This window comes from Myxocyprinus asiaticus, chromosome 7 (genome assembly GCF_019703515.2).
Source record: "Myxocyprinus asiaticus isolate MX2 ecotype Aquarium Trade chromosome 7, UBuf_Myxa_2, whole genome shotgun sequence".
Classification (NCBI taxonomy): Eukaryota; Metazoa; Chordata; class Actinopteri; order Cypriniformes; family Catostomidae; genus Myxocyprinus; species Myxocyprinus asiaticus.
Window position 1 is genome coordinate 26,152,790 of NC_059350.1, and position 25,223 is coordinate 26,178,012.

The 25,223-nt window shown below is 39.5% G+C and overlaps 1 protein-coding gene across 5 annotated transcripts in view; it reads right to left on the reverse strand.

Moving 5' to 3' along the window:
* Positions 1-256: 256 nt before the first annotated feature.
* The window catches only part of zc3h13 (zinc finger CCCH-type containing 13), a 42,484-nt gene continuing 17,517 nt past the window's right edge, over positions 257-25,223 (reverse strand). For 2 of the 5 annotated variants that reach the window (XM_051702442.1, XM_051702439.1), the window contains exons 12-21: positions 24,237-24,692; positions 19,971-20,186; positions 14,198-14,705; positions 13,948-14,057; positions 9,999-11,237; positions 6,571-7,110; positions 6,320-6,463; positions 5,517-5,717; positions 4,480-4,643; positions 257-924 (exon numbers count right to left, since the gene is read on the reverse strand). In XM_051702442.1, the coding sequence (XP_051558402.1) occupies positions 748-924; positions 4,480-4,643; positions 5,517-5,717; positions 6,320-6,463; positions 6,571-7,110; positions 9,999-11,237; positions 13,948-14,057; positions 14,198-14,705; positions 19,971-20,186; positions 24,237-24,692 (3,755 nt within the window). In that variant the 3' untranslated portion in view covers positions 257-747. Of the gene's footprint in view, positions 925-4,479; positions 4,644-5,516; positions 5,718-6,319; positions 6,464-6,570; positions 7,111-9,998; positions 11,238-13,947; positions 14,058-14,197; positions 14,709-19,970; positions 20,187-24,236; positions 24,693-25,223 lie in introns of all 5 variants that reach the window. The other 3 variants (XM_051702438.1, XM_051702437.1, XM_051702441.1) reach the window with 2 other exon arrangements.

A 25,223-nucleotide genomic window follows, 5' to 3' on the forward strand; every position in this document is an offset into this window, starting at 1 on the left:
TTAAATGTTAGTTGCACAAAAATTTCACACTTTACCTTTAATATTACAGCCATTTTTAATATGACTAAATACATTTAATTTATAGAAATATAATGAGATATAGGAATATGCCTGAATTAGTCAGTAATCTATTTTTACATATTAGGGATGTGTACCTTGTCCTTAGACATGTTTATATATATAAAAAAAAAAAAAATAAAAAAAAAAAAAAACACTATACTGCCAACATGGTTAATACAACTGTTACAAAACCAGCTTTTCATTTTGAATCACATTGTTTTAATAAACTGAGAAACCACTGAGAACAAGAGTGCTGAAACAGACTGATCACAAAAATGATTCAAAACAAAATTGACAAACAATGGGAACAAAAGCTAGATGCACATAACAAGAGTAAATGGGTCTTTGGGTATTTAGTACCCATTGTACATTCCAAAAACATTCAGCAACCATTGTTCACAGATCTGACATTACAAAAACACTTCTCTAAAACAAATGGAAATGACAAAAAGTTCTTATTTGATACATCTTTACCATACTTTTCATTCAAAGTTCAAGGATCATGAAACCTCAAACAGTATCTCCACAGGCTAGCGTGTCCAGTCTCTATGGCTCTGTGCTGCAAGGCAGAGCAGCAATCCTTCATCAGCACTGACTTAACAGTTTCAGTGTTTTACAATAATCAGTAATGGTATGCGTTAACGGCGACTTAGATCACTACTTTCGGGCTGTACTCACTGAGCGTACTCAGGAGACGCACACCTCCCCTGGTGTGCCGAGCTGTTGGGCTGCAGAGCCTGAATCAGACATCTCCTGTTCACCGGACTGACTGGCAGCCATTTTCTTTTTAAAGAGCCGCAAACTGAGTTGCAGAAGTTCATTATCCACCACTGGAGCACTGGTGTAGATTTGCTTGGTTGTGCCCTATATGAGTAGAGAAATACAGACAAATTAAACAAACTACTGATGCCTATAAAAGTTTACTATATAGATAATTACCATTAAGCAAATTAAGCTATTTATTTTAACCAACAAAAGTGGTAAAATAAATATTTGTGAGCTAGTGAACTAGTGAGCTGCCACGCTGTCTACTGTCTACACAGGCAGCTAGCTTATATGACAGCCGAACAGAGCCAAATGGAAATGACTAGGTGTGTTTGACTTCATGCAGCGCTGCGCAAACCGATCGGTGCCTGACTCGAAGCACTGCATGTCGGTTAGAAATTTTGTCTGACATTAGTCGGTGCCACCACAACGTATGCCATAAAAGTACCGCGAGTCAAAACCAGCAGCCTGGCTCAGCAGGTGCAGTTGCTCCAGAGTTCGCAATGGCATCTTACCTATATTACCAGTGTTGCCAATTTGGGTAATTTGTCACCAAATTTAGTGATTTTTTTCATAGTTGCTGTGACTTTTAATGATGTTTTGTGACAAGGTGCTATTTTGGCTGGATTCTGGCCAATTAATTAACATACATGCAAAGTCACACTATGTGGAAAGAAGTCAGATCTAACAAAATATGCATTGACCACCAAGTATATCATGAGTGCAAAACCCTTTTCCGATCAAAAGCAGGTTCATGTGGACTCATTGTATCACCTAGAAATTTGTCTGTTGCTGAGACTCAAAGTACCTTATCCCTTTACATAGCTGAACATGGATCAATCAATTTACCACTTAACCTCTTAACATCCGGCCTCTTTTTGTGCATGAGCTTGAAAATGACAGAGTTGTGCTCAAAAGTTTGCATACCCTGGCAGAAATTGTGACATTTTGCCATTGATTTTGAAAATATGACTGATCATGCAAAAAAGGATAGTGATCATTTTATGTAAGGATAGTGATCATATGAAGCCATTTATTATCACATAGATGTTTGGCTCCTTTTTAAATCATAATGATAACAGAAATCACCCAAATGGCCCTGATCAAAAGTTTACATACCCTTGAATGTTTGGCCTTGTTTACAGACAAACAAAGTGACACACACAGGTTTAAATGGCAATTAAAAGGTTAATTTCCCACACCTGTGGCTTTTTAAATTGCAATTAGTGTCTGTGTATAAATAGTCAATGAGTTTGTTAGCTCTCACATGGATGCACTGAGCAGGCTAGCTACTGAGCCATGGAGAGCTGAAAAGAACTGTCAAAAGACCTGCGTAACAAGGTAATAGAACTTTATAAAGATGGAAAAGGATATAAAAAGATATCCAAAGCCTTGAAAATGCCAGTCAGAACTGTTGTAGGTGTGGGAAATTAAACTTTAATTGCCATTTAAACCTGTTTGTGTCACCTTGTGTGTCTGTAACAAGGCCAAAGAGAGTGGCTCATCTCGGCTTGAATGACATGTCCGAGTTCCCTGGATGTGCAGTTGAACAGGAGGTTTGATGAAAAATGCAGTCAGGAGCATGTGTTCTCCATACCCTCAGTGATGATGACTGAAGCAGAGGAGGGTGGATCAGATCGCGGGTCTAAAAGCACAGTTCTTTGTCAACAGTACAGCAGTAACGCGCACACAGTGCATAAACGCGCAAACACAAACCAACAAAGTCCATGGTTTTCCACTCCGAACCTTTGCAAATCGGCATCAGGGATATATACAACCCTCATATCGTTGTTTTCATCTTTTCATTAGCTACACGACCCATCAGTCAAATTATCTAGCTTTTCATTGGCCAGCTTTATCCAGAGACAAACATGGATGACAAATCTTTACATCACTTGTCGACTGTCCTGTTTGGCTATACTGAATGACTACCCAATCACAACTGCACAGAACATTTTGAGGGAGGGCTCATTTTGTTCGTAAGACCCTGCCAAATGTTTGGGTGTTTTGCTACTGAAACACTACACAGAGTGCAAGATTTCGCAGAGAATGGACATGAATGATAACGTGTTGAATATGTAAAACTTGAACAAATACAGATTGATCAATATTTCTTCATATTTGTACATTTTTGGACTAAATTCTCTAATGGATTTTATTTATTGGACTCTTGCAATGAAAAGTATACCGAAGTTTGGAGGATTGTGCTCATCTGTGTTTGGCTGGAAGACAATAAAGGTCAGAACTTCCGGTTTAATTTTCAGTGTTTTGATTTTCACTCTTGACATGTTTAATAAAATCTTATTGTTGTAACTTTGCGATCATCAAATTCTATTTAAAATATCAAATCTTGAGACCCAGATCTTTCAAATGATATATTGGATGTCAATATTAGTTTACAATTTCACAGTTTAAACATTCATTAAACAAATTAAATGTAAATAAATACGGGTCATTTTTGAACCAACCGTCGTTAAGAGGTTAAAAGATTTATGTAAAGCCTGTTTAAAAGCTGCTGCCGTTAAATTACACACTTTGTCTGTGAACTTGTTTTGTGCACATTTTATATGCTTTTTATAATATACATAGGCCTGTATATTATGATTTTGCTTATTTAGAAAATTTAGACTTTTGGTGAAAACCTTCGAGTGTGGTTCTGGAGAATTTCAGAGGGAGGAGTTTGGCAACACTGCACTACTCTTACTACTTCTGCTATGTCAGTCGGCAGAAATAGTAAGAGTAATATGGGTAGTATGCCATTACCAAGGTGTTTATTCTGACATCAGTTTTGCTAAACTCTCACAAATCCGTGCTTTTATAACAGTACAATTCTCGTTTCATTTAAACTTAATTTTATATATCATGTTTCTTTATAAAAACCATTCAAAATGATAAAAAAAAGATTGACTCCTTTATTGGTATTAAAACAATATAGGCTTATATTACACTTTCTTCACACAGGCACTGTATTAGGCAACATGTAACCTATTCAAATGAATAGTGTTTCTGGTTATTATATGTAAAATTTAAATGTCTGTATGTATGAATTTCTATCGCATTCACTTTCCTTGCAATAAAGCAAACATTGCATGATCAGCTGTGACTAGTTTAGGTTCAGCACACCACCGGAAGCGCAAAGTGTCCGGCTTGAGGGCTCTTTTCAACTCCTCCCGACTGCAATCGGTGAGGCAAGGCACAGCTGAAGTCAATCACACCTACTTATTTGAAATGGACAACAACTCCAATAACAATGTGTGTCACACAAATAGCCCTCCTTGAAAAGCATGAGTGACTCTGTTGCTAACAACATGATAATCTAATGAGCACAAAAAAATGCACAGAACCAAATTTTGGGTGAAACAAAAATAATAATAAGATGGAACCATTTTATCAATGATTTTAAGTATGTTTATAATCATCACAATACATTCTGTGAATGCCTGATTGTGGATTCATGCAATGCTGATTTAGATTTCGGCCAACATTATTTTGCTGCCTACTGTTTTGAATGGCCTTTCTTGCCTATTATGCTATCTAGGTAGGCAGCTCACTAGGTTTTGGAACAGAGCCCACTTTCTAAAAGTTTCAGAAAGCCTAGATGAGTCCCCCTAAATAAGCCAAAAGAAATCACCCGATTAAAGACCGTAAGAGCACCTTGTCATTTTTCAGGAGCTGTCTACGTATGGCGATGTCCCGGCGAGCACACAATGCTTTGCAGCAAGGGCCCATGCTTCTCAGCAGGTTGGCCCTCTCCATTCTTCTGTTGTATGCAGCCATGTTCAGAGCACCCAGATCATGCTCCAATAGTTTGTCAGCATCTAGGAAGAGCATACAGGTAATATAGCAATGTTGTGCATCAAATCTCTTGTAAATCCTTATTGCCTGCACTAGCAGAGAAATATATATTTGAATTTTCTGAACGAAATACCAGTGCTTGCAAGGAAGTGAAAACGCACAACCTTTTGGGAAGCACAACACTTTTACATCAACAACAAAAGATATGGGAAGCTTTTCCCCCACCTTTTTAAAAGTTGACAAGATTTTGCACTCCTAACTATGCACGATCAAATGGTTAGCATTTTGTTATTTGCATTTAGCTTTGTTCTTTCCCTGCTGTCCACAATCAGAACACTTGCCACCCATTTTTGGGTCCTGACCCACCAGTTGAGTATCACTGACAGAACCACTGACAAATCAAAACTGAAGTCCTTTTTTACTATCAGTCTCTACCTTCACATTCTTCTTCTTTTGTTTTTGATGATTCGCATTCTTCGTGCATATCGCCACCTACTGGGCAGGGAGGAGAATTTATAGTAAAAAAGGACTTAAATATTGATCTGTTTCTCACCCACAGCTATCACTTCTGAAAACATGCATTTAACCACTGTCTTATGGATTACTTTTATGCTGCCTTTATGTGCTTCTTGGATCTTCAACATTTTGGTACTCATTCACTTGCATTGTATGGACCAACAGAGCTGAAATATTCTCCTTAAAATCCTCACTTGTTCATCAGAAGAAAAAGTAATACACATCTGGTATGGCATGTGAGTGAGTAAATAACGAAAGAGTTTTCAATTTTGGGTGAACTGTCCCTTTAAAGGCTTGAACAAACCCTAAACAGAATGTTTGAGGAATATCAATACAGTGCTGTCAACCTAACCAAACTATTACAGTTCTTGCATATTCACCTTTAGGGTCTTCCAATTCTCTGGAGCAGACCTCTTTAACCTTGGCAAGCAGCTGAGGCCCAGCCAAGCGCCTTGACACTCCTGCCCTGAGAAGCACAGCCCCTGGGGTGAATCGAAGCAGTGCTGCCCCAGGAGTTCTGGGCTCCTGTTTCTGCTTGGGCATCAAACTGGACCAATCAACATCAATCACATCCAGAGGCCCTGAAACAAAGAACATTGAGATGGTATAATAACATTTGAGATGTTTGATGCATTTTTAGTTAAATGACATTAATATTTATTATTATTTTATAACATTATTTCTGCTTATTTTTATTTTTAAATATTTTTTTTGCATGTATTAATCTTCCTGTTAAACAGGAATCTTGTTGCATGCACATTTATAATTACTAAAAGTTTCATTGAGTCAACAAAACACCTTTTAAATGAAGTCTCTTTCACTCAATTTCTCCTTTTTAAATGATCCCATGTCTGTCATACCTTTGATGTTTATACACAAATCAATAGCAAATGTCCATGTTTTAATGTAACTCAAGTATGTGATACCTCTACATGACTATGGATGAGGGAGATATGTGATGTCAACACTGAGTGTGTGTTTATAAGCTCTAGGGTTCCCACAGCTTTTGACCAATTAATTTCCATGATCAGTCATGCGTAATAACTGGATAATGATTTATTTAAAATAATTTTATAAAGATTGTCCTTGCAAAAAGCAATTTCTGGCTGATTAAATATATTACAGCTGAGCATAATTAGAAAAAAAATAAAAATAAACTCCTGTTGGAAGTATTCTGATGTACCAGAAGTCTTTTCATCTTCTTGCTGTTCATCTCTCTTCTGACTGTCAGCCAGAATCTCATCCAGTTCATCATCACTGATTGGCTCATACTCCTCACCAGCCGACACAATAGACTGCCCATCATCTCCCTTTCCATCCTCCTCTTCTGAAAGCACACACAAACACATTTAATTTAACCTAACAATGTTTCTATAATGTATAACGTTCCTGTTTCAGCCTACAAAAAGACACTTGGTCAAAAAGAAGACCTACCATCAAGGCTATCCATTTTCTCTGGCTCAGATGCTTCCCCTTGCCGGTGAGAGTTATCACCAGGTTTATCTGTATCTGTGAGGGCTTCTCTGGGTAACAGAGGCTCATACTCTCCCCTCTCCATCTTCATCTCAGCTCTGCTCTTCGGTTCCCTATGAGTCTGAAGGTCAAACGGAAGCATCCTTTCACGTTCACGCTCTCTGTCTCTTTCGCCATGGTCACGATCCATTCGGTCATGTGAGAGCAGTCCTTCAGGTAAGAGGCGTTCCCTTTCGCGCATCTCCCGCTCTCTAATTGGCTCTCGGTTTCCACGGAGGAGGGGCTCTCTGCCCCGTCCACCCCACTCACGAGGTTCTGGTTCCCAGTCTCGCTGTTGGGGTGGTTGATTTTGCAGCTGACGGTGATCCTTTCTCTCACGCTCTCGTTCCAACTGATCTCGGTCGCGTTCACGACTGTCATAGGAGCCAGCTCTGGAACGAGCCTGATGCTCAGACTCTGGTGAACTGCGACGAGAACTGTGACTCAGAGAATCCTGTCGGTCTGGGAAAGAAAACAAAATGTACTGTACATCTTATGGAGAAATCAAACACTACCACAATAACAATGACTAAGGGCAGGGTTCCCACACCCTTTGACCAATGCATTTCCATGACCTTTCCAGTCATTTGTGATTACTGGATAAGGATTTTTAAAAATCATTACAATTCATAATGATTCACAAATGAATCATTTAGACAAATTTGTGAATCATTCAGCCTATTCATTGAAAAGAACCAGCTCAAAATTCACTCACAAACTGGACATCACTACATCTTGAACTCTACACAAGAGCAATATCTAGCTGATGTCTATAGCAAAGTGTAACTAGACAAATTTACTCTGGTGGCCAAAAGTTTGGGATAATGTACAGATTTTGCTTTTATGGAAAGAATAAGTACTTTTATTCACCAAAGTGGCATTCAACTGATCACAATATAGTCGGGACATTAATAACGTGAAAAATTACTATTACAATTTGAAGAAAAAAATTCAGAACTTCTTAAACTACTTCAAAGAGTTCTCATCAAAAAACACTACACGTGCCGCAATGACAGCTTTGCAGATCCTTGGCATTCTAGCTGTCAGTTTGTCCAGATACTCAGGTGAGATTTCACCCCACGCTTCCTGTAGCACTTGCCATAGATGTGGCTGTCTTGCCTGGCACTTCTCACGCACTTTACATTCTAGCTGATCCCACAAAAGCTCATCCATAACACTTGTTGGGGGCCTGTGTAGCTCAGCAAGATGCTGACTACCACACCTGGAGTCGCAAGGTTGAATCCAGGGCGTGCTGGGTGACTCCAGTCAGGCTTCCTAAGCAACCAATTGGTCCGGTTGCTAGGGTGGGTAGAGTCACGTTGGGCTAACCTCCTCGTGGTCGCTATAATGTGGTTCTCGCTCTCGATGCAGTGCGTGGTTAGTTATGCGTGGATGCCGCGGAAAATAGCATGAGCCTACACACGTGCTAGGTCTCCGCGGTAACACGCTCATGCCACGTGATAAGATGTGCAGATTGGTGATCTCAGACGCGGAGGCAACTGAGATTCGTCCTCTGCCACCCAGACTGAGGCGAGTCACTATGCCAATCCGAGGACCTAGAGCGCATTGGGAATTGGACACGCCAAATTGGAGGAAAAAAAAAAAAAAAAAACTTTTCTAATAATCTGTTGTCCAATGTCTGCGTTTCGTTGCCCACTCTAACCATTTCTTTTTGTTTTTCTGTTTCAAAAGTGGCTTTTACTTTGCAATTCTTCCCATAAGGCCTGCACCCCTGAGTCTTCTCTTTACTGATGTACATGAAACTGGTGTTGAGTGGGTAGAATTCAATGAAGCTGTCAGCTGAGGACATGTGAGGCGTCTATTTCTTAAACTAGAGACTCTGATGTACTTATCCTCTTGTTTAGTTGTATCTGGGCCTTCCACATCTCTTTCTGTCCTTGTTAGAGCCAGTTGTCTTTTGTCTTTGAAGACTGTAGTGTTCACCTTAATATGAAATCAGTTTTTTTTACTCTAGGATAAGGTGGAAATGGGGCCTGTCTAGATTTTTCAAATAGTGATGGTGCCGTTTTTTACATCAGTAATGTCTTGACTATACTTTGTGATCAGTTGAATGCCACTTTGGTGAATTAAAGTACCAATTTCCTTCCGAAACAGCAAAATCTGTACATTATTCCAAACTTTTGGCCGCCAGTGTATATTCACGATAGAATTTTGCATGACTTAAGATTTTATTATTTCCATGAATACTCCATGTCAATTCTAAAATTCCCAGACATTTCCAGGTTTTCTGTTAGAAATTTAGAAGAATACCTTAACACATCATGCACAGCATTGCAGTTTAGTTTTGCAATATAGACCAATCCTTTGGGAACATCACCACTTGCGTCACACACGGAAGTGGTGGCAAAAACCGTGCGCAAACAGTAAACTTTTATCGGATTCCGTTATTAAATTATTTAGGCCTTTTGTAGACAGCAGTGGTTTCAAGCCGTCAATAGAGCTGACTGGACTAAGGAGATCATTTCAACTTGTGTCTTTGCAGTGAACATTTATAGTGAACATTACAGGTATGTTATTAACTCATTTAATTATTGTAATTGTATAGCTAAGAATATATGTACATTTATAATGGTTGTGTGTCGTACTTTCATTTACTCGTCAAATCTGTTTAATCGTCAAATCTAAGGTCACGTCCACACTAATATGTTTTCTTTTGAAAACACTTCTTTTTCTCTATGTTTTGGCCTTCCGTCCACACTGAGACAGCATTTTTAACAGCAAAAACTGAGCTTTTCGAAAACGCTCTTGCAAGTGGATACATTTGAAAACACAGTCTTCGTGTTGTCGTATGGATGGGGAAGACGGAGATATCTGAAAATGATGATGTAATTGTCATCATGTGATGAAGTCATGTGATCCATTCAACACAAAACAATCAAGATGGCGGCCCAGATTGTAGTGACGTTATTGTGCCTCTTATTCACTGCATTGTTAAAAATAAATGTTTCTTTGTACAACCTTCACAATGCATTCCTTCATAGGCAACGCAAAGTTTACTCGGAATTACTTGCTGGCGACAAAACACGAGGACAATTGCGTTTCAGCCTGTACATAGAACGGTGATTTTTCGCATGCACAGTAAGGGGATTTAAGCCTTTTGATAAGTTTCAGTGTGGACGAGCAACTTTTGGATAACGCTTTGAAACAGCAGTGTGGACGGAGAGCATTTCAAAAATGAAATTGCCATGTGGATGTAGCCTAACACAACAGTTTGCCGGCTTTCTGCCACTACTTACTGCGCAAGTGCTAATACATTTGTAAACAATGGGATTGGTTTATAGGCAACATTTTTACAAATAACTCTAAGTATTTTTTATTTGCAGTCTCACCTGAGGAGGTGCTCCGACTGGGCTCTTCCCTCCGCAGCTGGTCTATTCTCGACTTCCTCTCTCCTCCCATCTGTTCACTAGCAGCTGCCCTCTCCCGGTCTCTCTCCCTCTCTCTCTCCCGCTCTCGGTCACGGGAATTGGTGCCCTGCATGCGTCCTCTGCGGGACCTCATCCCCTGCTGGCCCTCATCACGGTGAGCCGACTCATTGGAGGGTGAGCGCAGTCTTCTTGAGGACGCACGGCTTTGGTTGCTGCCCATACTACTGCTGCGCTGCTGCTGCATGTCTGCCTGCTGCGGTTTACGCAGCATGTGTTGCGGCAGTAGCGGCTGTAAAGGAAGACACTGTATCAGCATTGGAGGATCAGGCAGAAGTGGGGCAATGAGGGGGTCTGTGCGGTCTCTTCCCCCGCCACGTGCACCCCTTCTGGGTGGACACTCTGAGGGAAGTAGCCGCTCTGGAGGCCTATCGGATGGCAGAGAGGCAGAGGTGGCCTCGCTTCGTTCTGGTACATCCTCATCGGACCAGTCGCTGAAGTTGGTGTCCATTTTTGCTGTGACTGAGCTCTGTCCAGCAGTTAAGGCCCTTTGGGAGGGAAGGTCATCTTTGTTGATTGGTGGGGGTGTACGTGGGCCACGTCGTCTCTTGCTAAGGGGTTGTTGGGTGACAAGCTCGTCCTCAGAAACATCCGATTCAGCACGACGCGGGCGCTTGCACTTTCTGTCTACGGCTTTCTTCTTTGGAGTCTTGCGGGGTAAAAGGATAGGTTCGGGGGCTTCGGTCACAGTGGAGGATGATGGGGGCTCAAGGTTACTACGCTCCCCTCCTCCAGCTCCCCCCTCTTCATCTTTACGGTTCTTCTTCAGATTTTTCTTCAGAGATTTCATCTTTTTCTTGCCCTCCTCATGAATGGCAAATAAAGAGTCTCTCTCCTCCATGGACACAGGAGGACTCAGGGTAGCCATGGGAGGGTCTTTCTGCTCTTTTACCCTCCTAGACTCAGCGACGTCCGTGTTAGCGGAAAGTTCTGGAGCGTGTTCTCCACGTCGCTCTGCTCCTCTCCCTGCTCCTCTCTCACTGCGGGAATCCACCTCTTCGTGTCGGCCACGGACATCCTTTTTATCACTACGCCGATCTTCATCCTTCCAGCGGCTGTGCTTCTCGTCAGTAAAGGAGCGTGCAGGTGAACGAGAGGTCTCCTGAGGACGAACTACTTGACTCAAAAGCCGGTGCTTGTCACCTTCGGACAGGAGCAAAAACAAAACCCCACAATTTATTTAAAAATGGCCACAGTATGAGACATATCATGACAGGTTTTACCTAGGGAGCATCATTCAGAATACATTATATCAGTTACCCATATATTATTTGCAGTTAAAGGTGCACTCAGTAACTTTTTGCTTGTGTCATCTAGGACTTGCAGTGACACCTAGTGGCGTGGATAAAGCATCATTTCAAATCAATAGTTTTCTATCACAGATGCCATTGTAGAAATTCACAATTCAGTCAGCCATGATTAATTTAATCCAAGAGTGAAAGTGACCAATAACAGGCTGGTTACTGAGATTAAGCGAATAGTATTTGACTGGTCATGTGATCTCAACATGGCGACCACCATGAGGGTACCCTCTCCATGTAGAATAAAACAGCTTTTATAAGGTTATTGATATGACTGGATTCTTCATTTCATGTAAGTGCTCATGATTTTATATATAAGTTTAACAATTTCTTTAGGAGTAAAACTTTTTTAAATGAGGAAAAAATTACTGAGTGCATCTGTAACAAGGAAAATTACTTTTTAATAATTATATATTTTTTTACAACTACAAATGATAATTGGTTACTCTATATTTGCTTTCTTCATTGTGTCAGTGTGAGTGCAAGTGTTAACAAGAAAGATACTGTTTTAGCCAATTTAGCATGTCATGTTTGAGCTCGCTTCAATTACTCTTAAACAGGGACTAAAAATAAAATGTTTTTCATTTTGGTTCGTGCTTAGCAGAAACTGTCTTTTTCCTTCCTGTTCCAGCGTTCCGCTCCCTTTCCAACTGGTAACCGGTAAGACCTAAATTTTAACAAACGGTTAGTAATGTTTTTTCTGTTTTTTTTTAAATGACAGTACTCCATGCTAAGGGTGGGTAATGTACTAGTTGCAGTGTTACCAGATCTTTTAAGAACAAAAAGGGACCTGGTCTGGAAAAACACGCTCAAAATAAGGGACTTGCCTCAACCAAAGTAAGTGATAAACAATTATATTTTTCCCAATGTGGAGGAATTATCAGCATAGAAATCAAGCATATTATACAGTAGCCTATATAAAAACTTATTTCAATAAATGTATTCCCATTTTTCTTTTTTTTCTCCCCTTTTTCTCCCAATTTGGAATGCCCAATTCCCACTACTTAGTAGGTCCTTGTGGTGGCACGGTTACCCACCTCAATCCGGGTGGTGGAGGACAAGTTTCAGTTGCCCTCCGCTTCTGAGAGTCAATCCGCACATCTTATCACGTGGCTCGCGGTGCACGATACCGCGAAGACTCACAGCATTGGAGGCTCATGCTACTCTCCGTGCCCCATTGAGAGCGAGAACACCTAATCGCGACCACGAGGAGGTTACCCCATGTAACTCTACCCTCCCTAGCAACCGGGCCAATTTGGTTGCTTAGGAGAACTGGCTGGAGTCACTCAGCACACCCTGGATTCGAACTCACGACTCCAGGGGTGGCAGCAATAAATGTATTCTTAATATTAAATATATCCCCCAAAAATGTAAAATATTAAAAAAAAAATACATCTGGCCATTAATATCAATCAGTCTCCTGCATGCATACACACACTGCTTGCGCATGTTTGGACTAAACGTCATTTTAAGCAGGCCAATTGGTTTTAATTACAGATCTGCTTCTCAGTCAGAACCTGGCAGCATAAAATATGTATCAATGCATCATACCTAACAATAATTCAGTGAAGACTTGGAAACAACTGAGAAATGTCCTTTTTACCTCCATTTTTTTCCTTGTATCTGGACTAACCCTTCATGTATACGTAGTAATTATACTGTATAAAGTTTCCTAAAAGGTCTTCAGCATGTCACAGAAGGCTACTTCCACAACATGCAATACGTAAAGAAATGTGTGAAGCAGCAGTTTCCTTCAGAATCAAAGCGCATGCTTATGTTCAACTATAAAGAAAGAAGCCTCATTTTTTTTTGGGCAACAGGAAGTGGTGTAATTCCAAAAGATTTCTGTAATAAACCATTCAGAATTTGGTTTCATAAAAAAAACTTATCAGAACAAAATGAAGGGTTACCATTATTTAAAAATAAAGTTTTCACTCCAGAACAAATTAAAGGGACTTTCTTTCTGTTTGAGGTTACGTTCTGCAAAAACTTCAGTTCATCTTCGGTTTTCGTTACTTCAGTCCCTGCTTTTAAATGCTTTCTATTCCACTCAATTCTGTTGCACTCTGTCTATCTGTTTTCAGGGAACACATCCTCTTATGCGTCTGAGGGTTTTCACATACTAAAATTGTCTATAATTTGCCTGTAAAACAAATATGTTTGTTGAGAACTAGTTGAGAACCTTTCCAAAGTTATGACACTACTATCTGACCTGTATGATATTACTGATTTCTATTATGTTCACATTTCATAAATTATGAAACGGAACACTTCCAATTTGTCAGCAAATTAAAAGTAGTAAAGAGTTGCTCAAATCGCCTATATGCACTGTAAAGTCCTGATTCTACGCTTTTAAACAGCACCTATTTTGTGTCAGGTGAATGTTTAATTAATTAGCTAGATGCTCAAGTTGAAATGGTTAAAATGCAAAAAGTAAAATTCTTGTTAACTCAAAAGATATAACGTTTTTATTAGTCCATCACTTCAAATTCATGACTGTGCATCCCTAGAAAATTTATATATACACTTGCGCAGCAAAGATGAACTGGTACCTTTCTCCTCAGTGCTGTTGTAACCGTCACTGTCTGGAGGGCTCACGTCTTTGCCTCGTTTAGGAGACGGGCATGGACTGGGAGTGTTCTCGGCACGATGCCTCTTGCGGCTGCAAATACAGAGGAGGCCAAACAATCCATGAGAAACATCACTCTTCTTTATCTAACAAACATGTTTATTATACAGGAACTTCAAAGTTTATAATATTAATTTGAGCATGCCATTTTTAAATGGTATCGGAGCTCTTACGTGTTCTTTCTTTCTTCATGAGCGTCTCGGCCAGAGCGGTCGTCTCGTGGCTCATCTCTTCTGTCCCGCCTCTCCTCCCTCCCTTTCTCTCTCTCCTCCCACTCTCTCTGCCTCTCCCTCTCTCTCTGCTCCCTCTCCCGTTCCCTCTCCTTTCTTTCTCGTTCCCTTTCTCTCTCCCGTTCTTCTCTTTCCCTTTCTCGCTCCTCTCTCTCTCTTTCGCGCTCCCTTTCTCTCTCCTCCCTCTCCCTCTCCCTCTCTCGTTCTTTTTCCCTCTCTCTCTCCCGCTCCCTAACTCGCTCTCGTTCTCTTTCAGCCTCTCTTTCTCTTTCCTTCTCCCGCTCTCTTTCCCGTTCCCTCTCTCTTTCTCTATCCCTGTCTTTCTCTCTTTCACGGGTGCGGTCTTCTCGTCTGTCATCCCCTCGCTCATTCCTTCGATCATCTTTCCTCTCATCCCGTTCCAGGTCCTCACTGCGGTTCTGCTGATGGCCTGCAGAAGTTGCTCTTTGTTCTGCTGAACAAAAACAGATCTTTCACTCTCTGACCAATTACACAAGGGCTATGTTGAGAATAGCACACTACCTTACTATTTACAATTGCAGCATATATTATACATACACTGCACAGTTTGGATGTATATAATACCCAGATGACCTACTACATTTGTCAAAATGAGCAGTATATAATAGGGCTGGGTATTACAGATTCCCCAATTCGATTCTGATTCACAAGCTCTCGACTCAATTTGATTAAGATCTCGATTAGATATCTATTCATATGGGTACATTTCTGTTATAATGTCCATTTTACTTACATGTAAGGCTTTGGTCACACTGCAGGAAAAATCATATTTTTTCTTAAATCAGACTGCAGTCGTTTTTGCTGGCATGTCTACATTAGTTGTCATAGTAACAATGCAAACTTGCGTCTGTTCACCATGCGTGAATGTTTATCAATGGATGTTTTTCAAGAGGGCATCCAAATATTAACACATTCTTCACAGAAAATGGCTTAAATATGGGAGAGGTGGCATATGCAATGTTTATTGCTGCTAGGGTTTACAACTGTCCCATTTTTGCCAGACGTCCCATTTCTTTTATCCAAAATGGATCGCACCTATTAATTTAGCGGGTAGCGAAACGTCACTTATTGAAGGCTTTGTGTCCCATATTGAAGCATAAAAGGGCCGGACAGCAAGACTTTTTAAGAGGAACCCCATGCTGTATTAAAGCGCTCAAAATGCTCAAGCGTCTCATATTCGAGACCTCAACCTCATTGCGCTGTGGTGTCTTGCAGCCGGTGTGTGCAGGGCTGGCCCGTGGCATAGGCGGTTGCCTAGGGCACAAAATGAATAAACAAATTTTTATTTATTTTTTTTGTCGGAAGTGCGCCCTCTCGTGACGACTGTGCGCCCCTCCACCCATATATTGAGCACTAGCACTACGCAATTATATTATAATTGGATTCTTATCATATGTGGACAAAATGAGTGAACGAGCTTATAGCTAACTAGCTAACCACGTAGCTACTTTCATTGCTTGTCAGCTGAGTGGAAGCTAATGTGTAAACATGTATTCACCAAACTGTTTTGTTCAGGATTCACAGTTTGGTACCCCCTTCAACCGAACATTTCCAGTCGTTGCATTTATAAAATGTAATATTGAAAAGTCTGGTTTTCCACCGTTGAAAGTTTTCCCTGAACTTGTATAGCAGAATACGGTGTAACACCGCTGCCGCTGTTCATCTCTTGACTCGGCAGGAGTAAATGCTTCTTGTTTTACAAACTGCCCCAATTGACTGGTAGTCGTCAGCATTTGACTAAAACTAAACAGTACTGATGTTTATTTAGCTATTTATTGTATTTTTATTTATTCTTTATTTTAATGGTCAGCAACTGACTGATACTAAACATACTGTACTGATGTTTATATTATCCATTTATTTTATTTGTATTCTTTAATTTAATGGTCAGCATTCGACTGATATTAAACATACAGTACTGATGTTTATTTAGCTATTTATTTTATTTGAATTTATTCTTTATTTTAATGGTCAGCAATTGACTGATACTAAACATACAGTACTGATTTTTATTTAGCTATTTATTGTATTTTTATTTATTCTTTATTTAAATGGTCAGCAATTGACATACTAAACAGTACTGATGTTTAATTAGCTATTTATTGTATTTTTATTTGTTCTTTATTTAAATGGTCAGCAACTGACTGATACTGAACATACAGTACTGCTGTTTAAGCTATTTATTGTATTTTTATTTGTTTTTTATTTTCTTAGTGTTCATTTCTAGAATTTGTTGACAATGTATAATAATTATGTAAAATATTCTTTGATAAAAATATTTTAAAAAGCAGCCTTCTGAGAACCGTTGCAGAGTCATATTGGTTCAAAATCGGTGAACAATCCACATAGAAAAGGTCTGTTTTCATTCCAGCTCAGTCAAATTAGTCAAAATTTGACAATATTTTAACTTCTAGCTGGATCAGGGAAATTGGACGGTAACTTTTACACTAGCTTGGATCTTTGTCCTTTTTAAGTATCAGACTGATCCGGGCTTGTGTCATGGTTGGTGCAAGCTTTCCATTCTTTAATGATTCCGTATAAATTTCTAGCAAAAGTGGAGCCAGTTCTGTAGCGTAAGATCTAAAAAATTAAGCGGCAAAGCCATCTAGCCCCGGAGCCTTGCCTGTAGGCAGGGTCTTAAATACCTTGTCAAACTCCTCCAAGATATATCTCAGAATCAAGAGAATTTTTTTCCTCAGTCATCAGTTTAGGGCGTTCTAATGGTTCCACAAAGTTTCTAATATCTTCATCAGTAGACGAAGATGTGGAACTATACAGATCAAGAAATAATTATTTAAAAGCATTATTAATATCAATGGCCGAGGTAAATATTTCACCACCAGCAGATTTCACTGAGGGAATGGTAGAAAAAGACTCTCTCTGCTTTATATATCTAGCCAAGCTTCCCTGCTTTGTTCCCCGACTCAAAGTATGACTGTCTTTGTTCTGAGACAAAATAGTATTATATCTGTATTTCAATCGGGTCAGTTCTCTCAGGCCATCAGATGACATTCCGCATTTCAGCTCTGCCTCGGCACTTTTAATATTCCCTTCCAACTCCACGAGTTCTCGTGCCTTGGACTTTTTGATGAATGAGACATACTGTATGATCCTACCCCTAAGAACCGCCTTAAGTGCCTCCCAAGCCATGTCAACAGAGGATACTGAGGACCAGTTAGTCTCCATATAAACATTAATTTCAGCCTTTAACATTTGTTGGAATTCAAGATTTTGCAAAAGCGATACATTAAAGCGGCAACTATACGATTTCTTTTTCTCCGTATGTGACAACACCTCTAAACTCACCAGGGCGTGATCTGAGACTAAAATGTTTCCAATTCAGCAATCAACAACAGATGAAATGAGGGACTTGGATATATATATATATATATATATAAAAAATCTATTCTAGAATAGATCTTATGGACTGATGAATAAAATTTATAGTCCCTACCAGATGGGTTCAAAAGTCTCCAAAAATCTACCAAGATTTTTACACATCCTGTGAAGCGTCAATGTTGCTCTAGGAGGCTTAAACACTTTTGCTTCACTATGATCAAGGACCGAGCCCATCAAAAGATTAAAGTCTCCTCCCAATATTATATCATTAGGGATTTTATATGTCAAGATCTATAAAAAAAAGCCCTGATCATCAACGTTAGGTGCGTAAATATTAGCCAAAATCAACCTTTGCCCCTGAATTTTGGCTAAAACAATAATGACTCATCCTAATTTATCTTTACTCTGTTTGAGACATTTGAATTGTTGATGTTTACTTATCAATGTAATGACTCCCCTGCTCTTACTTGAGCCAGCACCACAGAAAACATGTCCACCCCATATCTTCTCAAATTTTTCAGCTTCCTGCAGGGAAAGATGCGTTTCTTGAAGAAACACCTATATCATATTTCTTACATTTAAGAAAAGAAATAACCTTCCTTCCTTCTTACCGTCCAAACCGATTCCCTGATCTGCGGCCCTGTCTGGGGTATCTGTTTGAGCACGTAAGTGTCTTTTAATGTCTCCAGAGCCCGCGGATTTTGAATTATTTGACATGTTGACTTCTTAGAACAGTTATGTAGCAGGGTATATCAAATCTCACCGGTTTATGATACAAAAAGAATTAAAAACTTTCAAAGCGCACAGAGCTGTCCGTTCACACGTCCGCCCCTCGCGTGGTGCCACGTGACTCTGCAGTGTATTTTCTTTAAAATAAACTTAGCTTCTATAATGTTGTTTTACCACCCAATTATGTGGTTTGGATCATTTTTTGTGTTTTTGTCCTGTTCGGACAACAAAAATCTAAACGGATTTAAGTCAGATTGGCCAAAAAATCAGATTTTTCTGCCTGAATGAACAAAGCCTAAAAGAAATTCTCTCTCAGCTTATGCTCTTAATTATACAAGAACCTTCTTGGCAACCTTTCTAGGAACAATTAAATATATATTATATATATAATTTATTTATATTTATTTTACCACTTCTATTTTATCATTCGTTTTTCATCAAACTGGTCACATTTTAGCTTGAAACATTTTCAAATTAATTTCTAGAAATTGCATTAACTTCATTATGTTGCATATATATTTTTGTTAATTTTTTTATTGTTTACTTTCATAACTAGTAATATTTACAAGTATTTACGTTGATATGTAGAGCACATGCTTAATCTGTACGGTCTCTTTACCAGCATCAGCCAGTAAGCGCATATAACAAGAGAAGACGTGCGTAATTTCTTTAGCGCATCCATGTGTGATTAGCATTAAATGTTTCTTATTTCTTGTTGTTTTTAATCAACAACTGACTGTAACAAACAGAAAGTGTATTAAAAGAGACATTATTAAAATGGCATATTGATCCATGGATCCTGTCTTTGGACACACAGAATGAGTTAAACCAAACTTTCCTCTCAACTCGCAGTGAAAGGACTTTTTTGCTAATAAGTTCTTCTCTACTATACTACTCAATCACTGGTGAGTGAAATCTAAACATTTAATAGCCAGTGGCTAATCATAGAAATTTTTAATTTCCAATGCATGGGAAAATCAATATTTTTACCCAGCCCTAGTATATAACCTTATTATGTGTTTTATTAAGTAACCTTAAGTATTGTATCCAACAATGCAATGTGCTCGACTTGACCTTTCATATCCAGTGTGACAAATAAACAAGAAGTTATATCAGCCATAGTTTTGCCTTCAACATCTTTGTTGACTCATCATTTGAGTGGACTGTCAGTTTTTAAAAAAAGTTCTTTACACGTTTTTCTTTTTGGGATTTTTGCCACATTTTCTTGATAGACACAGTTTTAAATAGAAACAGGAAATCAAGGGAAGAGAGAGAACATGTCCTGTGCTGGACTTGAACCCTGGTCTCCCATGAACACCACAGCTCAATATGTCAGAACACTCACACTGATCACAAGGCCATCATAATTTTTATTTTAATAATATGACGAGGTCATGTGATAATACAGCATACTACTTTTTTAAAACTTTGCGGTTTCGATTATTATTTTATAAAAGTAATCGTTCGATTATTATTTTATAAAAGTAATCGGCAGTATACAGTGTATACCGTGCTATATGCAGCAAGTACTAAGCTAGTATTCCACTCCAAACAAAGCCCAATACATGCTCTGCATGCCGTGCTCTAATTTATATCAAGATTTGAGGAGGTGGAAGAGAGTTGTCACCTCTTTCTCTGTTGTCACGACGATCTCTCTCCACATGTCCTCCCCGCCGGTCGTCTCTGGCCTGTTCTCCTCTCGGTCTGTCATTTTCATAGCGATCGCGCTCTGTGTTTCTCTCAGAGCTCCTCTCTCTGAGGCCACTGCTGCGGGATTCCCAGCTGTCATGACCACCAGTACTGCTGGTGTCGCCCTGTGATGCTCTAATGCCACGAGCAGAACCTGAAACACAACCACACTATTCATCACCATCCTTTCCCGTAGCGGCATTTTTAAAACCCAGAACCATCAAAAAAAAATGACTAGCGCATACTTGGAGTCTAAGGCTATGACTTGATTTATCCAGACACATTTGAAAATGTCATTTTTGTTTTCGAAATGCTCTCCATCCATACTGCTGTTTTAAAGCGTTTTCCAACAGTTGCTCATCCCCACTAAAACGTATAAAAACTCTTAAATCCCCTTACTGCGCATGTGAAAAATCGCTGTTCCATGTACGGTCTGAATCTTAATTGTCCTAGTGTTCTGTCACTGAACAGCAATTCCAAGTAAACTTCCCGTCGCCTTTGAAGAAATGCATTGTGTTGGTTGAACAAAGTAACATTTATCTTTAACAACGCTATCAAAGTGAAAAGGCACAATAACGGCACTAAAACATAGGCCGCCATCTTGATTGTTTTGCCTTGAATTGATCACATGACTGCATCACATTACAACAAATAAGTAATTGTTTTGAGATCTCCGTTTACCGTCCACAATACAAAGCGAAAACAGCGTTTTCAAATTTATCCACATGGGAGAGCATTTTCGAAAAGCTTCATTTTCGAAATAAACAATGAGGTTTCATTAATGGATCCTTTAAATAAGACTTTGAGGCAACAACTCTTCTCAAAGGACATCAAACATTTGCCTGATGTGATTATTCAGATGTGTATCATCTTGTCAAAAAAAGAGTGCGTCTATAAATCACGACAAAGGCGATGATAGCGCATCCTAGTTTAGATGCTTACAATTATTTCCTTAGTGGAAAGGTCAGGAATATTTAATCGCTCCTATTATAATTAATAAAGCAGTTAACACTGCGCAGATTCATTCATTATAATGGGAGCAATCTATAACGTCCCTTTTAGAGCCTGTAAATAAAAACTCGGACTTAACTAGCCGACTAGACCCTACTTATCAACTTTACAGTTAGTTGGCAAAGATTATATTCACTTACCAGAGAAAAAAATTTGTGATACATATTACAGTTGTTAGTACATGTAAAGCTGCCTCGCTTCAACACTTCAGTCCATGCATCCAGTTTGTTTTCAGAAATCTTAACACTTTATATTTTGTTCCAGATATCTAGACAGCATCCAGCCACAAATATTAATCTATCTAATGTTGAAATTTTATGACAATCATGTCAACGTTATAGCTACGAGTCCCTGTGAATGATGTGCCTCCCACTGTCGTTTTGAATGTTTTTTACAACTAACCAGAAATGTTATCGAAATAAAGAATTCACTTCTTAAAACCAATGCATATGTTATTACATGCGTTTCGGTCTACCTGCAAATGTAGTTCGAGTGATCCGATTACAATAGATGGGATAATTTTACTGTGGACAGGGGCACCTGCCGGCAGGGTTGCCCTCTTTCCCCATTATTGTTCTGTCTTGCCTTGGAACTATTAGCAGCCGTGATAAGAAAGGAGGATGATTTTCCAGGGGTGATGGCGAGAGGTGTGGTGCATAAGCTTCTGCTTTACACAGATGATATTATTATTCTCTGACCCTACTAGATCTATGCCTTGCCTCCACAGAATTATTAATTCCTTTTCTAAGTTCTCGGGATACAGAGTTAATTGGTCTAAATCCGAAGCTTTGGCTCTGACAGCATACTGCCTGATAACGGCTTTTCAGCCAGGCGCCTTCCAGTGGCCCAAACAGGGCATTAAATATTTGGGTATTTTATTTCCAGCAAATGTGTGTGATTTAGTTAGAGTTAATTTTGTCCCCTTAATAAAAAGGTTTTTGAGCGATGTGGACAGGTGGGCCCAATACATTTATCAATGATTGGGAAGGTTAATGTTATTAAAATGAATTGTATTCCAAAATTCAACTACCTGTTACAGTCGCTCCCTATAGATGTCTTATTTCAAGCAATTTGATAGCATAGCGAAGTCCTTCATTTGGAATGGGAAACATCCAGATTACATTTCAGTAAGCTGCATAGGCCGACTGATAAATGTGGGCTAGGCCTACCCAACATTTTGTTTTATTATTATGCATTCGGTCTCAGACATCTGGCTCATTGGTTGCTTCCACCTGAGAGAGCCCCTCCCTGGTTTTGTATTGAACAGGAAGTTCTTGCCCCTATTTTGCCATTGCAAAGCCTTCCAAACTAATCGGAGAAGTTACACCCCATTATCTCGCATTAACACTCGGACAAAAGTGTCCAGTGTGTTTAATTTGGACATTTATTTAAATGTTGCCTCGAGCTTATGGCTTAACCCCAAATTATGTATTAAGTCCCCTTTTTGCTGGTCAGAGTGGATTGTGAGGGGTGGGGGGGGTGGTTACCACACTCGGTGACCTACATGAGAGTGGGTCCTTTGAAAATCTGGTTCAACATTTTGGGATTCCCAGATATCAGTTCTTTAGATATTTACAGCTGCGCCACCTGCTCTGTACTATTTTTGGGAGTAGCATACACCCCCCTAAAGCGGCAGATACTCTGGTAGTGGTAATTACTGCTTTTGGAAAAGGTCATGAGGCATCAGTGTATTACTCCCTGCTAATTCAGAGTCTGGGGGACGGAGCTTCAACCTCTCTCAAGAGATTATGGGAGAAAGAATTAAACTAGGTACTGGAGGAGGGAGAGTGGGCTAGGATTCCAAAAAAACATCAAGTCTGCATCTAGAGATTGCACCTTGTGCAATTCAAGATTTTACATCGATTTTATTGGACCCCCTCTAGATTGTATAGGCTTGGTCTTAAAGACACACCCACCTGCTGGCGATGCCAATCAGAGGATGGAGATATAACCCATGTCTTTTGGGGGTGTGTTAAGATCCAGGAGTTTTGGTTGAAGGTTCAGAGTCTTGTATGTGATATATTCTGCCGTGCAAAGGCAAAAGGCCGTAACTTTGTTTTTGGTCGAAAATGAGTTATTGATATTTTTGAGACTTTCAAGACCTCCTTTATCATGTGGATAAGTATCTTGAGTCAATTCCGTTGTTTTTTTCGAGAAAATAATGGGTTGTCTTAACAGTAACTTCCAAAAGCCCAAGAGAAACAAAGGCAGAACTCCGTAACTCCAGTTACCGCTCTTTGACTTTGTTTTGGAACGCTCAAATTGAGTTAGGGTACTCTGCCTTTGTTTAGCCGTGGTTCAAAATGAAGTTACTGTGCCGGCATGGAGTTACTGTACTCTGCCTTTGTTTTTACATTAAAGTTTACCACGTTTAAATTACGGTGTAGCCTATGTGTACTGTCATACATCTGTCATTGAAGCCATCTGACACACGCGATACCTGAATAAAAGTGTAGTAAACAAATATTGTTGAGTGTTTTTCTATAGCGTTTAAGGGAAAATGATGGTTGAGATGGCTTTGAAATGCCGACATAAAAGGTCAAGGTAAGAAAGTGTGTAACACAAAAGATGCATTAGACAAACTAATTAGATAAATAGATCACAATCTACTTCATTTAGCTAGCTAGCAGCCTATAGCATAAACAGGCTACTCGGCTATCCAATGAATAGGCTACCAAACTGCTCCATATAACAAAGCACTGTAAACAAGCAAAGACTGGATAACTTGCCAGCAATAAGTAATCGTAAATATTCTCAAAGTATTTATTTTTAATATAAAGTATATATGCAGATTATTCAGTCAGTGCCAGCCTATCAGTGACTGCTGTCAACATCAGTGTCAGTGAGTCTGGGGCTGCCCACTAGTTGCACGAGTGTGGACTCGAATGCCATGACAGCGTAGCATGATCACACATAAAATCAGTAGTAACAGTTCGCAATTAAATCTGTCCTACCTTTTATAGTAACCCGATAAAATCCATGGCAATGAATGTCATCGCAGATGTTTAATCCACAACAATCCACAAGCATTCTGATTTCTGAGCATTATTCCTACTTGCTGGCGTTCACATCAATCCACAAGTCGATCTTTTAGGCTACTTTCATTCAATTCGATGTAAAAGCACTTTTTTTTTTTTTTTTGCTCTTGTATTTGTTTTGTAGGAATCAATAAAATTTTTTAATTACATCTCACCTTTCTCTGTGGCATCCAACCCACGTCCCCTCCCTCTCCCTGTTCTTTCCACTCTAGATTCATTCCTGTTGTCCAGTCTGCTGTCAGTCCGCACTTCCTCCCTTCCATGACCTCTTCCATAATTTCTTTGCTCCTGGGCCACCATTTCCTCCTTTCTATGAGTTTCATTTCTTTCTCTCTCTCTTTCCCTCTCTCGGTCTCTCTCTCTGTCCCGCTCTCTCTCTCTACGCTCCAGGGATTCTCGTCCTGAGCGGTCTCGCGTTTCAGCGGCACGGATATCCCGAGTGTCTTTGACTTCTCCACGGTGCTGGCGCTCATCCCGGGCTTCTCGTCTATCCCGCTCACTGCGGCGGTCTCGGCTGTCTCTGGCATCACGATCATCACGTGAGGAATTCTGATCAATCTCGTAGTCTCGCTCATTACGGCTGCTTTCCTTCTCGCGTTTCCCACGGCTCTCTAAGAACAGAGAGGACATGAAGTGAGCAAAATGGCTCTAAAAGACTCTCAATTAACAAATTATTCAATAAGGATGGGTCAAGATGTTGCCCAACAACAGACTAGTTTATCTTATTTTAGTTTTTTTTTTTTTTTTAATACATTTAAAGGGGATGAATTTAGAGACAATTTTGGTCTCTGTATGCAAGCAGATGAAAATCTTTGCAGACAAACATATTTGGCCATTGTGCCATGTCTCATCAAACAAATAAATATACAAAGACAGAGTGATATATATAAACAATTATATATATTATATATACACACACAAACAGGCAGCCAAATGTTTGGAATAATGTACAGATTTTGCTGTTATGGAAATAAATTGGTACTTTTAGTCACCAAAGTGACATTCAACTGATCACAATGTATAGTCAGGACATTAATAACATGAAAAATTACCATTACAATTTGAAAAAAAAAAATTCTGAACTTCTTAAACTACTTCAAAGAGTTCTCATCAAAAAATACTCCACGTGCAGCAATGACAAC